Source organism: Pterocles gutturalis, unplaced genomic scaffold, assembly GCF_000699245.1.
Source record: "Pterocles gutturalis isolate BGI_N339 unplaced genomic scaffold, ASM69924v1 scaffold25415, whole genome shotgun sequence".
NCBI classification, from domain to species: Eukaryota; Metazoa; Chordata; class Aves; order Pterocliformes; family Pteroclidae; genus Pterocles; species Pterocles gutturalis.
Genome location: NW_010144056.1, coordinates 1,435 through 16,056, shown reverse-complemented (window position 1 = coordinate 16,056; position 14,622 = coordinate 1,435). Strand labels below are relative to the sequence as shown.

The 14,622-nt window shown below is 38.4% G+C and overlaps 1 protein-coding gene across 1 annotated transcript; it reads right to left on the bottom strand.

Moving 5' to 3' along the window:
- Nucleotides 1-429: 429 nt before the first annotated feature.
- On the bottom strand, nt 430-11,075 carry LOC104470162 (chromosome unknown open reading frame, human C1orf159). Its single transcript, XM_010084990.1, has 9 exons — nt 11,001-11,075; nt 10,763-10,853; nt 9,166-9,241; nt 7,085-7,189; nt 6,143-6,208; nt 5,166-5,300; nt 3,118-3,143; nt 2,760-2,790; nt 430-1,019 (listed from the first exon to the last, which is right to left on the bottom strand). Exons 2-9 carry the CDS (start codon nt 10,832-10,834, stop codon nt 922-924), a joined length of 609 nt encoding a protein of 202 aa, XP_010083292.1. The 5' UTR covers nt 10,835-10,853; nt 11,001-11,075; the 3' UTR covers nt 430-921.
- Between the last annotated feature and the right edge of the window lie 3,547 nt (nt 11,076-14,622).

Sequence of the window (14,622 nt, the reverse complement as noted above, 5' to 3'; positions counted from 1 at the left end):
ATGAAGGGCTTGACCAAAGAAACCCCTTATTGCACTGGCAGAAATTCAGCTGACCTCTCCAGTTCATCCCAATATTCACTGACACGTCCAACGGACGCAGAGCTGCCCTGCAGGGATTTTGGTTTCCCTTCAGCTGCTGGGAAGGAAGCGAGTAGAGACAGTCTTTGCAGGACAGACATAGCAGCCTTTCAGTTACAAGGCCATAGCAAATGGCTCTTTGTCCAAGGACTGACTGAGCTGAAGCCATTGGAAATGCTTCCCAAAAAATTTTCACACTTGGGACTGGACCCATACCAACCACAGCCTTCAAAAGCACCAAGAACAACAGCATCTGGATAGTGGGTCTATGGTCACAGTTAAAAACCAGGGTCAGCTATGTCATAGGCTGAAGAGGATGCTCCAGGAGACATCGGTTTTTGCTTCAAAAAGATACTGCATGTTAAGTATTGTTAATTCTCCTACAACGTTAGAGCAGTGGCACTTAGTGTTAGCACTTCCAAGTGGGTCCTTCAAACAAGTCCACATCCTTGAGTAATCCCAGTATTTTGTGTTGGCCTGCAGCACGGTGACATTCAGCTCTGGGGACACAGAACACATCACAACACAGGAAGAAGAACTTGCCAAAACTGAAAGTGTACCAAAGAAAGGCCGATCATTTAAAGATTTCAAACACAGCATCTGTAGGAGACAAATGAAACCACAGAGCTGGAATAGTGCATTTCAAGATCACCAAAGCAGTTCACCGCACTGGATGTAGCCTGCCATCAGTATTTTTGCATGAGTTCATTTCTCTGTCAACATTTGGCACAAACCCTTTAACACAGTAATTTGGCTTCCATTACGATGTTTTCCTGGCACTTCAGTGGATTCAGAAAAAGTTTCTTCGACACTGTGCACACAGTCCTTAGTCAAGAATGAAGGCTAAACATTGCTGACCCTGGTTTCGGAAGAAGGGATCATAGCAGCAGATGCAGACGTCACTAGTGACCGTTCTCGTCTGACATATCGTGGCTTCCGAACTGAAATGGTGGGCACAAAAACATCATTAGCACCTGCTGTATAAGCATGCCTTCATCATTAATTCATACCACCACCTACCATCCAACAATTCCTGAGTGACCAAAGTCATTCTGGACCCAAAAAAACCCCCCAATAAACACAAAAACAAAACACAAAAAACCCTACACAGAGCTGAGATATAGCAAAAGTCCACAAGCTTTTTAAACAAGCTTCTAGTGGCCTACTAAATAAGGTATTCATTACAAACTGGCACTTCCATTATTTTTAAGTGTTTACAGTATATGTAGTTTTCCATTTTCAGCCCTAATAAAAACCCCCACAACTGTGCTGTCTTTTTAAATAGATGTAGGTAAGGAAAGGTAAGGATGAAGGTAAGGCAATGAAACCAAGACTTCTCACAAGCAGCACTGGCTGTCAATTTAACAGCCAGACCCAGACTAGGTCTGGAACACATCTAAAAAATGTTTAAAAGTTAAAGACTGCATTAATAAAATTTTAATTTTAATTATACCATCTTGATTAAAGAGGCCTATGCATACAGGAGGAGTGAGACCAGAAGTTTTGTTGAGCTTGGAAGGTCATTATCTCTTTAGTTTTTAGAAGATTTGGTCAGTCTCACTTTTAAGTCACCCCAAGTTCTGTCATCTTCTTGAAAGTACATGGATCAAGCATAGAGACAAGATATTTTACTGTATTACCCTGGCCAAATAAATCTACTTTCCTAGCCACTCTAATTTCATGTATAGATATAAAATTTTCTATCATTTGCAAAATATATCCTTTACTACCTCCTTCTCTTACAACTTTCTTAGATGGTCACAGACACTTGAAAAAAATGCCTTGATTTGATTAGTTATAAACCATTGTCCTTGTAAATAGATATTTTGGGCAAGTAATTAGATATCTCATGCTTTATTAGGCTCTCACTAGCTCACTAATAATATAAGAACAGCATGTACTATTTCCTAGAAATAGTACAAATTTAGAGGCCCACCAAAAGGATTTTCCTCTTGGATTACAAAGATCTGGTCTAAAACAGTACATTAGAGTATCAACTGCTCAGTAATGTTTACAGGCTGAAATGACGAAGAATTGGGGAGGAAAGTTGAAACAAGCTGATTAGATGAAATCTTCCCCAAGAAATAAATTTCTGCCCGAGTTTCACACATATTAAAAACCCACCTTGCCAAAAAGAACCAACCTACAAGCACATCACATACACACAAAATGGTATATTCCAAACACTCGGTGTTACTTGCTTCAAGAAGCTGATGAGCTTCAAATCAGCAAGCCTGAAAATAAGCCAGCCTGGCATTGTCAAGAAGATTCCAATCCTGAAAATAGGTCCCAGGCTGAATAATTTATTTTTGAGCACTTATGAAAAAATATTGCATCTACTTTTAAGATTTCTCTATTAGGATAGAGAAGTCAAAGATCTATTTTAGGAGCTGTCACAGAACTATTTTAACATTAAGTACTCCATCAATACAGTATGCCTAGAGTAATTAAAGCAATAAATCCTATCAAAAAGGTCTACCAGACAGATTTCATTGGATTTCTGCCCCCCTCAGATTCCGCAGTTCTAGACCAGCCTTTACAGGTAATCGTTTTGACTTGCTGTGTGTTCCTAGCATATCCACTTGGAGATAGTTTGCCTGCTTTTCAATAACAAGATGCATAAAAAGAAAGCCAACAGGTAAAGTATTTGTAGCAGCATGTCTCAGAGAGCAGCTCCTCACCTGAAGAAGTCGGGGGAGGTATCATGGATGCCTGCATAACAGAAGAACGACCATGTCAAACAAAGTACATTTTGTCTTCACAGGCTTTAATTAAAAAATACAGGAACATTTTAGGGTTCCAGTAATATTTACTGCATACATAAGTCTGAGAGAAAAATAACTCAAGAGAACCCATATGGTCAGCATTCATCTTTTTTTCTAGTTTGGACAAAGAAACCCAAAACATCTTTTATTTTTACTTCAGTCTCTCATACATCAGATTAAGTAGCCCCCTGACGAACTGTTAAAACTTTAAGTTATTGTTTACTTGATGTTTTAGGGCTTGATTATTCTTATTGGAAGGAAAGAATTTACTTACTGTTTCACTAGGCTGGAGAACAGATGCTAAAAGAGAGAGAAAGAGAGAGACTGGTAGTTTTCTAAAAATAAATGCATGCAACAGAATAGTTCTATTGTTAAAAAATAGTTTTGTCACGAAGACTGCCAAAACATATCAGAACATTCAGAATTCCATTAGAAGAATATACTGTCTGTAGGACTCTTTTCAAGACTAGAGATAAAGGGTTGCAAAGGTCTCAAAGAATGACTTATTTTGCTTTCAAAGAAGGTAGCCACAGCAGTATCTCTTTCATATGACGAAGCTTCAATAGGAAAATGTCACTTTGAGCCAGCTTCCAGAAAAAGGCAGGAAAAGCAGAAAACAATTGAGCAGTGAAAGATGCAACCCTTCTACACAAGAGGTTGCTGCCTTTATTTGCCACATGATAATCATCATCCAGACAGAATGAAAGCTAACATGATAATAAGCCAGAGAAATGTTTCTAATGCTTCTCCTCCAAAGGAAGACATGGACACTTTAGCCTGCTGGACCAGAGTGAATTATCAGTACAAACTGCAAAAGCCAGGCCAGTATCACTGAAGCCTCAGAGATCTGGTGTCCTGCCAGCATAGAAATGGCATAGCACAACAGCTCTCGATCCACTTAAAAACTGAAGGAGAATCTCATACTAACTAAATTTACTCGAATACACACACAAAACTAACCTAAAGGTCTCAACAGGGCAGGTGTGATTGACATACTGGCAGTTTCCGCAGCACTGAACACTTCAGGACTTAGGTAGCTACTGTTGTCTCCTTTTACATCAAATGATACCACAGAGACTGGAAATGTGATGTTCCATGGAGTTACGACGACTAGATACAACATTCTTGGCCAAACAATGGAATTGCATTGCTCTACCCACCCCCTTCTTTTTCTGTTTTTAAGCTTATTTCTATTGCCACAGTCTAGCTTGAGCTTGGCCCTGTAAGAAATGAATGAAAATAACAAGAGTTGTATTTGTTCAGCAGACCCAAGCAGTAAAGAGCTTGCTTTCAGCAGAAGGAGCTCTAACACTGCAAATGCTGCGCTAGAGATTGTCACAGGAATCATTCGAAGTGACTGCATAGAAAGGGTGAGACAGTGTCACAGATCAGCCTCAGTTCCATGCAAAAGCACTGGGCAAAATGGAGACATCACCTTCCGTATATTTTGCCTACCACCTCCCAGCAACTGAGGAGCAGTAAAAAATGGACACCTAGAACAACTTCACAGAAACTGAAGCATCTGAAGGGGACAGACAGGTACACAAAGTCTTGGCACCCTATGGCTAAGCACATCCCAGGTGCTCTTTCCCCAGCTTTTCTGGAATCCCTTTGTCATGAAGTCAGGTCACTGAATTTCAGTTACACGACTTCTTTCCTCAGTAACAGGAATGGCAGAAATAAATAGATTTCATTATAAAAATAAAAGCTAAGGGGTGTTTGCTTTAAAAAAAAAAAATCAGTGCAAATGAATAGTGCAATAATGAGTAACCTCAAATTCCATTCCCTTTCTCCTGCTGCTGACACATCCAGGGTAAGTACACAGCCCTTTAGTATTACAGCTTCCTCCTCTCTAAACCAAGAATAAACAACAACTGCTTTTTGTAACACTTTATAAATGCGTGGCATTTTGTGTGCTGAAATAAACAAGTATTATTAAGTTCTATAGGAATGCCCTGTGTTTGGTTTTTTTTTTTTTTAAATCAGATATCTAATATTCAGCAACAACTAATGTCAAGTATTGTACTCTGGCAAATCTTTGAAAGCTACAAAAACAATAGCTGGATTAGTGAGAGATCTTGTGTAATATGCACCTAAGCACGCTTTGAGAACAGACATCCTCTGCACTGCCATGAAAACATGATATTGAAAAATTTTGTCCTGTGAGTTTACATTAGTTTATATTGCTTTGGATGATCAAAAGAGACAGCAGCAGCTATTAAGTTAGAACACTGACATGAAGAAATTTAGAAGGTTTTAAATTAAGAAATTGTGCAAAAGCCAAAATATTAGAGATTAAATAGACAATTAAAGGTATTTTACCTTTGTTTCTTCTGTAGAAAACATTAGGAAGCTTATTGGCACGTTTGAGGTAGAAGAAAGAAGCAACAGACAGAATCAGGAATAAACTGATGAAAAATGTCCCTAAGATGAGAGAGGCTGCCACTTCTGGGCCCCCTGTAAAAAAAAAAATAAAAATAAAAGAGAGAGAAAGAGAGAAATAGATGACTATTATTCACTAGAAATCTCTTCTAATAGAAGGGTTAAACAAAAGATACAGACCAACTTCCTGATATTCATAGGAGGGAAAAAAGTGAGGTTTGGTTTTTTTTTTAATATGCACACAGACCTCACTGAAACATTTGCAAAGATCTTTCAACACTCATTTCATGACATGAACAACTTCCCCAGCCCCACCTGCCAAGAAAGTCTTAGTCTCTACCTCCCTGAAGACAGCCACAAATTCTTAATCCATCATTCTGTTTCTTTAACCCAGGACACCTATCTCTTGCTGAAGCGGGCAATGTCACTATCTAAATAGTCTCAATTTTTATTATTCTTACCAGTGTTGGAACAACTATTTTTAGGAGATTAATCCGAAATGACTGGTCAGCAGTGATAAAATCAGCCTACAGAAAGGCTAACCAGGATGTACCAGATGCAGAACATGTTGCCTCACCCCTAGAAACCAAAACTCTTACAGCATAAGGTTCAAAACTCAAGTTATAGGCTTTCATAAATAAACATCTCAACCTGTACCAGAAAAATCACTTTAAGATCACTAGGACAAAATGACAGAACCATTCAGTAAAATACCTCGGAATTCAACTCGAAGACTTATAAAAGCTTCTTGTTGAGAACAAGCCAAAAAACCTAAAAATGGCTACTACCTTTAGAATAAAACCTGTGCTACAGAAAAACATATTTTACAACTCATTTCAAATGCCTTGTCATGAAGGGGCTGGTACGCAGTGAATAATCACAAAGCCTGCACTCAACAGCTATTTCCATTTACTCACCTATATTCTGTATGAAAGGAGTTACGGTGCTTATATTCATTTGGAAAGTCATTCCTTTGATACCAGCTGTAACCAAAAAAATTTTTTTAAAGTAAAATTTGACACAAACTCCAGGTTTGCTGAAAATCTTAGTAAAAGGCTATTACACTTCTCAGTATTTATTTGAAATAGTATAAGAATCCTGATTTCGGCCATGAAAAAATTCATTCTTTGCATCATTTTCAATAATTTTTTTAAAAGGAAGCAAACAAGCATCATCATAATTTGTTCAAAAAGCAAATAATTTGCTGTGGCACCTCCCAGAAACTTAGATAAAGCTTCTTATCTCTTTCATTAAATATATTTACAGGAATTCAATGGTTCTCATCTCTCAAACAAAGCACACATGCAAAATTAATCTAGCATTCTTGAGATAGAATTTTCAAGGAACTCCAGTACAGTCTGAGCTATTTTGTGCTCTGAAGAAGTCCCCAGCAAACGTCCACAGCAAATGCCTTTTTCTTACAGCAGAGATTAAAGCTGCCACAAAATTCAGTATTCACTGTATGTTTGATACAGGTCCTACTGTGTGAGTTTAATCATTTTGATGTTTAGGACTTTGGTTTTTTATTTTAGAGAACTTAAATTGGTCAGAATTTTTTTCTTCCATATGTTCGATGTGGTTTCACAGATTAGGTACGCCAACATATAAAAAAGATTTTGATCCCAACTGTGGAATGGTTCCACAGCAATCTGCAGTTTCTGCAAACTAAATTTTAAAGTTTTCATAGGTTTTGTTGCACGTTCAAAAGCTCAAAGTTATCTTAGGACTTTGGAAAAGGTTGAAGTCTTACAGGGGGGGCGGGAAAAAATCTAACATTTGCTGCCTTCTTGAACAGCCTTTGCTGGCGCACGCAGTTCCAGAAAACATCCATCAAAATACAGGGATGGTAAATGACTCACTATTTCTGCATTCAGTCAGATTGTAAACAGACGAAACAGGAAGGGTTTCATTTTTGCATTTAATGCAGCTACTACTACCATCTTCATTCCATTGTCTGTAACAACCTGTGTAAGAATAAGATGTACAGAGGTTTGAAAACAACAAAAGTGACACTGGAAATATTTCCTTATGTTCAGAAAGAGGCAGAGACAACAGAAACTCCCTGCATTTGCTCTACTGGTTACAAACACCTCCTGCTTCCTATTATGTTACACAAGTTAAGAGGTTTCATTTCCAAGTGTTTATTCCAGAAAAGATATATAATTTCAAGGGTCAAACGGGAGAAGAGTTACAAGCAAACAACTCCCAGAGGGCAATTTCAGCATAGCTCCATTCACTGTCTTGCATGTTTTAGTTTTGGGAAAAATGGGAAGTGTTGAACAACCTGTAACTACCCTCCAAAAATACTAAAAATGCAGAATTTCACCAGTTATTTTCAGGGGTCGCACACTGTCAAAACAAATTTTTATGCAATCTTAATATATAGTATTGAAAATAGAAGTAGGCAGGGACACAGATGCTAAGAACCAGAGTGTACTTGGATGAAAAAAAGATGCTGGCAAACCCTATAGTCAATCACTTGAAGCATGGCAAGCTAAAAATATGAATACTGACATAATCCAGTCTTTTTCCCATGCCTCAGCCCTCTCAAGTATTGTACGATTTGTTTCACTTTAAGAAGAACCCAAGCCTGTTTAAACTACTCTGTGACAGATGGCAAGTGTCTTATATCAGTCACCCTACCACGCCGGCTGGAAACTGATTAAATTTTCATCCTGGCCTACATCTTCAATGTTCAAATATCTCAGTTTATGTTTAAATGCACATACTGCTATGTCTTTGTTAAGAAAAAGAAAATTTAGGGCACATCTTCAATAACAACTTCATTTAATACAATAAAGCTGCAGTGGTTTCACTTGAGGCTTAGACTTGAGACAAGAAGATTAGAAGGATATTCCTACTAGATCATGTTACAGTCTACATTTAAAGGAAGAAAACTTACTGTGCTGGCTAAAATCCAGTTCTATAGAGCCTTGAGCCAAACTGGTATCAATTATCCCATAAAGCAAACCATTAGTAAGGTGCTGATTTGAAAGCAGCTCTGCTGCTATGTTTTCCTTTGAGAGAAGCAGCACGTTTGATGCCCAGAGTCATAAATTACATCAGACACTTAATCTAAACACAAACAGACCCAACGTAAAGGCAAAGACTTCCTACATTAATAGGAAAGAAGCATCAAAGCATTTATCTGACACCGAAGGTATTGGTAGATTATCAGTTTACAATAAGACTTAAGAAAATGCAATCCCATAACTTGGGGACAACTGTTTATACCGTATCTAAGATCATTTAAAAGCAGAAACAAACACATTAAATGAAGCAACAGTTAGAGAAGCTAATGAAGCAGTGAAAATAGCCAGGCTTAGAATGCTTTAACAACCACCACAAGGAAATGACTGAACGCAGGAGAGGACCCAAATTTTTAAGTCACCAATTCTCTTGTTGCTGGGGGCTCTGAAGCCATTCTCCTGCTTTTACTCTCCAATTTTAAATAAAATGGCATTAAAAATTACCACCCTTTTGCTCCTGCTGGACAGTGACGAGTTTTTAACTCCATTTAGAAGAAAACAACTCCACATATATGGCACAAGGAAGAATGAGGCATTCGCTGCTAACCAGACAACACTGAAATTATTCTTAATGGTCCCTTCAATACACATTACAGCATTTTTGCTTTTTATGCTCATTATGTGGGCTTTTAGGGCTTTTAAGCATTTACAATAGCTCTTACATAATTCAACTGCACACTAAATAAAAAAGATAAAGAATAACCTTATTAATAGTTGTCTATTCTGCTTTCCATGCAAGAACAACATTTGGAGTCAGGAAAAGCATTACTTCGTGTATATAGTGGAAGAAAGACTTAAATATGTACATCCACTAATTATTTTGTTTTCACTCCACAATTAATCAGGTGCTGTATTTTGGTGTTAGCTGTCAAAAACAATCTGGAATTTTAATAACTGATGACACACTATACCTGGACTGCACTGGTTGGTTACTGGACAGGAACTGTTTGAATCCAACATATCCACACAGCATTCTGCTTCTGAAATCTAAGAAAATAAATTACATTTTACACAGTCCTTAAATGCTCCAATGAAAACACCTACAGAGAATGGAGAGGAATAAGCAGTAACTGCAGTTAAAACCTGCTGTAACTTTTTCTTTTTGCATTAAGCAACCTTACAGAGAGAGAACAAGCCAGACACACCATCAAGTTGATTTTGACCTGGCAGCTGCTGCCCAAACTAACACTTTGAGAACAAATGTACACTCTACATTTGATGTAGACAAAGCCTCAAAAAACTGCTTTAGAAATACACTTGCTAAATTCTGCAGTGAAGCACAGTTCAGAGGGGGAGTTATCCTTCCCACAACACCACACAAATGCCCTAAGAGATTTGCTCAGAAATATTATTGGCAAAGTGACTGGCAAAAATCAGTTTTCAGTGAATGCCCCTATTGCAAGTGATAATATCTACATTCAGCAGAGCAACCCAGCAGAACTACAAAAGCTTCTTGCTTCAGCATTAAGTATAAAAGAATAAGTTCTCATATCCTGAAGGTAGGTAGTGTATTTTTATTTTTTGTTTGTTTATATAAAAGCCAGTTTCAAAATTATTTACAAGTTACAACAAGCTGTGACACAAGCTTAGAGATAAATGGTGGTTAGAAACTCTGTGGTTCTTTTGATAGACATAGTAACATCCCACATAGACTTGGGCATACCCACTCTCTGAATCTGTACAGGAAAAATAAGCTGCAAAACTCCCCCACCTTTTCAAGTTTTGCACATACATTCCCCTGAAGAACATAGAAAGTCAAATCAGTCTTAAAGAGGGACGAAGTATTCTCGGTCAAAAGTAACAAGACCTGATCTATATTCAGCCATAGAAGTAACTTAAATATACCTAACATGTAACAGCCAGTGTTACTCTGCTAATCAGCAAAAGCCATCAAATCCGGGGGTGACAAAAATCAAAGCTATCAGGAGAAATGGTTGGGACTGTCAAAACTGAAATTACTAGGCTGACGTCCCACTGTTAGTGCATCTTGGGGGAGACAGAATACAGCAGAGAACCAGCAGATCTATAGATAACATGCTTAAGACCAGTTTCGTACAAAGTTTTCTTGGTCGATCTCTCCTGCAAACACAATTTTACACTCTGACCTTTTTCTGTGACTTGAAGCTGTGTTTGCTTCGGAGCTTCTCAGTCATTTGGAAAGTTAACTTTTGGGTATGCATGTGTTGGATTGTTTGTAGTTAAACCGCCAAGCAGCTTGAAAAGTGGTTTTTTGATCATCAGGGTGCTTTTTCCACATGGTGTGAGGCATCATCAGTTGCATCCCTGCCAGCCTACAAGCACATGACTAGGAAGAATTCAATGCTTTAATAGGCAATCAGCCCTCGTAGCTAATTGACCCACTGTAAAGGTTTCAGTTAATGACTGCTACCAGTATAGGTCATCTCTGTTGAATTAGAAAGCCTTCTACAAACTGCCATGTGAGGGGAAAATAACCTGATCCTTCTGTTTTTACAGTGCCCAGCATGACAAAACCCATGAAATACCTACCGAACTTTCAGTAGATTTGCTGACAACTTCTGCCACGAGTCTAGTTAAGAGAAGGACGTACGGCACCTCCATACCCAGGAAAGACAAAGGTCTAAATAAGAACGGGGAAAGAAATTAGAATGTCTTATTAATGACAGAGAAGTTATGTTTTCCCTTTGTCAAGGAACTATTGCCAACACATTCCTTTTATTTGAATACAAAGGCCTTTAAATTAAATACGCCTAGGGGAATGACTTACCTCGGTTCAAGATCCAGATTTGAGACATTCAGAATTTTCCCTCCAGCTGCGGAGGGGCAGGTCTCTGGCTATGGCAGACTGCAGTTGCTAAGAAACAAGGAGCCTTATCAGTCTGCTCCAAACTGGGCCATGCAGAGACTATTCCACACCCAGGATCTAAAAATCAATGTGATTGCAATAGAATGGTTACCGCCTGGCACCACCACTGATAAGCCTCCCCACAGTCCCAGGCTCCTCCGGCTGCAGCATTGAGCTGTGATGGATTTGTATCAGGACAGAGAGCACACGCCACTTTGAAAAGGCAATTCTGTAATTAATTTCTCCCACGACAGCAGAGTCATGAAGCATTAATGAAGTCTGTTTGTTAATAAGTAGTATTTCTCAATTGCCTGAGAACAGACCTCAATGTGGCACAAAAATATTTTGGACAGTCTGCTACTAGCCCTGCTTTTGCTGCTCCACACATAACCTAAAGAAAGTCCACATTTCTTAAACCAAATTGTTTGGATAAACTAAAAGGTGCTATGTCATGCTTGATCCGCACTGTTCAGACGCTCCCTATGTCAATATTATAATATCTGCCTATTGTCTACTCAATACAACGCTGGAAGCCACATCCAATTCTCAGAACCTGCTGCGCCTGCAGCCTAGTAGCTTTACGAAAACATAGTCACTCATACCAAAAATAAACCACGGGGACAGGCAAGGCCCTCTAACCAGAGATTAATAAGAGGAAAGTGTCCAAAAGCAAGCCTTCAACTGTAGGGGAAAACTCCTTTAGTGACTCACATCACAAACAAATTTGTTACTATTTTTGTTAAAGAAAAATCCAGTGAATGAGTTTTAAGTTACTGCAAAATACGTGTCATGACCCTTGGCAAGTTGCTTTCCTGAAGAAAAAAAAAAATCATTGAGCAGTTCCTATGAATAATTTCTGTTCAGTTTTTTAAAATCACACATAGCCTATTGCCTCAACTTCAAAATAAGATTAGTACGGCTTGATGGAAAAACTTATTATCCCCTGCTATCTGCTGAAAGCTCCAAGATCAAGGCCTGAAAACGCTGAAAACCAAACTCCAGTCTTACTGCTACACCTAATTTCTGCAGTTAGCGATGACTGGGGCAGAGCAGGAAAAGCTTGCACTGCCACGATACCTTCCAATTTAAGCATAAGAATGGATGTCAAGTCTGCCAGTGTCAAGCTGCAGAACACACGATTTCATCAGTTCACATTTACCTACATGTAAACAGAATGACAGCTACGCTCACATGAAAAGCACACAGTCAGTGTAAGTGCGCTACGCGTGCGACGCTAGCTGACAGAGGCCACGACGGCGCCTGATTAGCCTTGCTGCTGGCAGGGCTGATTATGGGAACCAAGGAATGTAAGCAGCAAGGAGCCTTTGTACACACAGAGGTTCTCCAGAATGAGATCCTAAGAGCTAGTTAGCTTCAGGAATGGTACCACCACATCCCAGAGTGAAGGTTAAGATGCCTTATGGCTGTTTACAGAAGTGCTGGAAAGTGATGGCACGGCCAAAAACAGCCCAGAAAATGTAGCTTTGGGAATGTTAGGCAAGGATGGAGAGATGCATTTCTGATCTACAGCTAAGCTTATAAATTGCTGACTAAAAAACTTTAATGTTATTTTTCAACAATACCTGAGATGAGAAGATACCTCAAATGCAAACCCCTCTTTTAACAACAAGGTGAAGTCATCTCAGAAGATGAAAGAAGACAACCTTCCTGGAGTGCTGTGCACACCCCCAAAAGCTGAGATCACCTAGTTTATAGCCTTGATGATAACAGCTCCTTCTTTACAACTCAGTAAATGATTGCTGATGTAGGCATTGCACTTATCTAGTTTGACTGAGAGCTTTCCACTTGTGTATGACAGTATAAGAATGTTTATATAAATGCTACAGATACTTCTGTTTTAGATCACCTTGGATGCAACTTCAATTTTAAAAACAGGGTGGGGTTTTTTTTCATACCTTTCTATTGCAGTAAAAGTTGAGTAACACAACTTCAGGATTTTTCAAGGCAGTCCAGCAGAGTCTAATGTTAAAACAATCCTCAGGATGTGCATATGGATGGAAGCATTTTCAACAAATACACAGAGTTTGCCTTAGTACCTATCGGTTTTCAACAATCTATCTTCTGAAATGAGATATTGCTTCTTGGCTGAGAAAGACTTCCTCTGGGGAAAATAGAGTTAGTAAAGATATTTGCTGATAAATTCTTTGTTGTTTTGGATGCTATGATCAGGTTTTTGTCAATACCTGATTATTATAGTAGCTGTAAATACTAAGAAAAGGCAGATGAAAAAGGCATTTGTTTAAACAAGTATATTCTTCTCATCTAGAAAAATACTTATTTTCAGGAACAAGTCATACTAAACACTAAAACATTTGTGAAACTAGCCACTTCTAACTGCCCGATCCTCCTCATCATGAATGCAAATAGCTGTTCAGCATAAGCTCAATATTGGTTGTATTTCCATTCCTGAAACAAATCGAGATTACTGATCAACAATACTGTTGCATTTACGGGCAGATATTTGTTCACAGCCACTAGTGATTCTGACAAACTAGAACATGTCCCCTGCAGCTGTTCCACTAGAAATAGGACACGAAATCTATTTGCCCTCAAATCATCAGCCAATATTTTTTATTTCTGTGCGAGACAGACAATATCTAAGCTACATATATATATATATAGAGGTCGTTGGCTGGTTGGTTTTGTTTGAAGCAGTTTTAACTTCAGAAAAAGCAGAGATGAACAAACTGCTTTAAGGGTTACAAACCTATGAGATATATGTTATATTAACTCAATTTACATTTTACTCCAGGTCCCAGAACCACTTCACATCCTGCTGGATTCTCCATCAGACAGTAAAAATTAGAAGCCTATTAACATAATATATAAACAACATCTGTCTGAATGAGGCAGAAATTCAAGCCATGAAGGCAACACTGGATACCTACTTTTTTTTTTAGGGTAATGCCCATGAAAGACATCAGACAGACTTAAGCATCCATATTCTTTATATGTAATAACATGAAAAACATATATAGCATTCCTAAAGTCTCATTGTGCCCCATCTCAGCAAGGCTGGAAGGAGCTTGTGACTTGTACATCAAAAAATAAATCAAGTGGAGAACTTGCAAACAAGACAGCAACTTCAAGTAGGGATTTGTACTGTTAATCGCTCTCCCAGTACAAAATCACAGAAGTAACACAACTCACATCACTGCTTTCCAGCCACAAGTCAATCAGAGCTGTTGTACTGCCAACCTGAACAATATTTTATACCATAGTCTTAACTTTAGAAAGGAAAAAGCCTTAGAGCCTTCAAGACATTGAGTATACACATTAATATTATGCCTCTGAATGAGGTAGATGAAGTTTTATTATTTTAACTTAGGTACGTGAATTTGATCAGGATCAGACACCCACAGAAAAGCAATTTACAAGCCCACAGAATATGTTTCATGTTTGGTAGCACTTTCTCTTTGCATTATGGAAATATAAGATAATGTCATGCACAAACTGGAGCCCAAATTAGAAAGTATTTTATGCTCAAGATGCCAACACAGCTTTGAGAACACAGACATTTTAA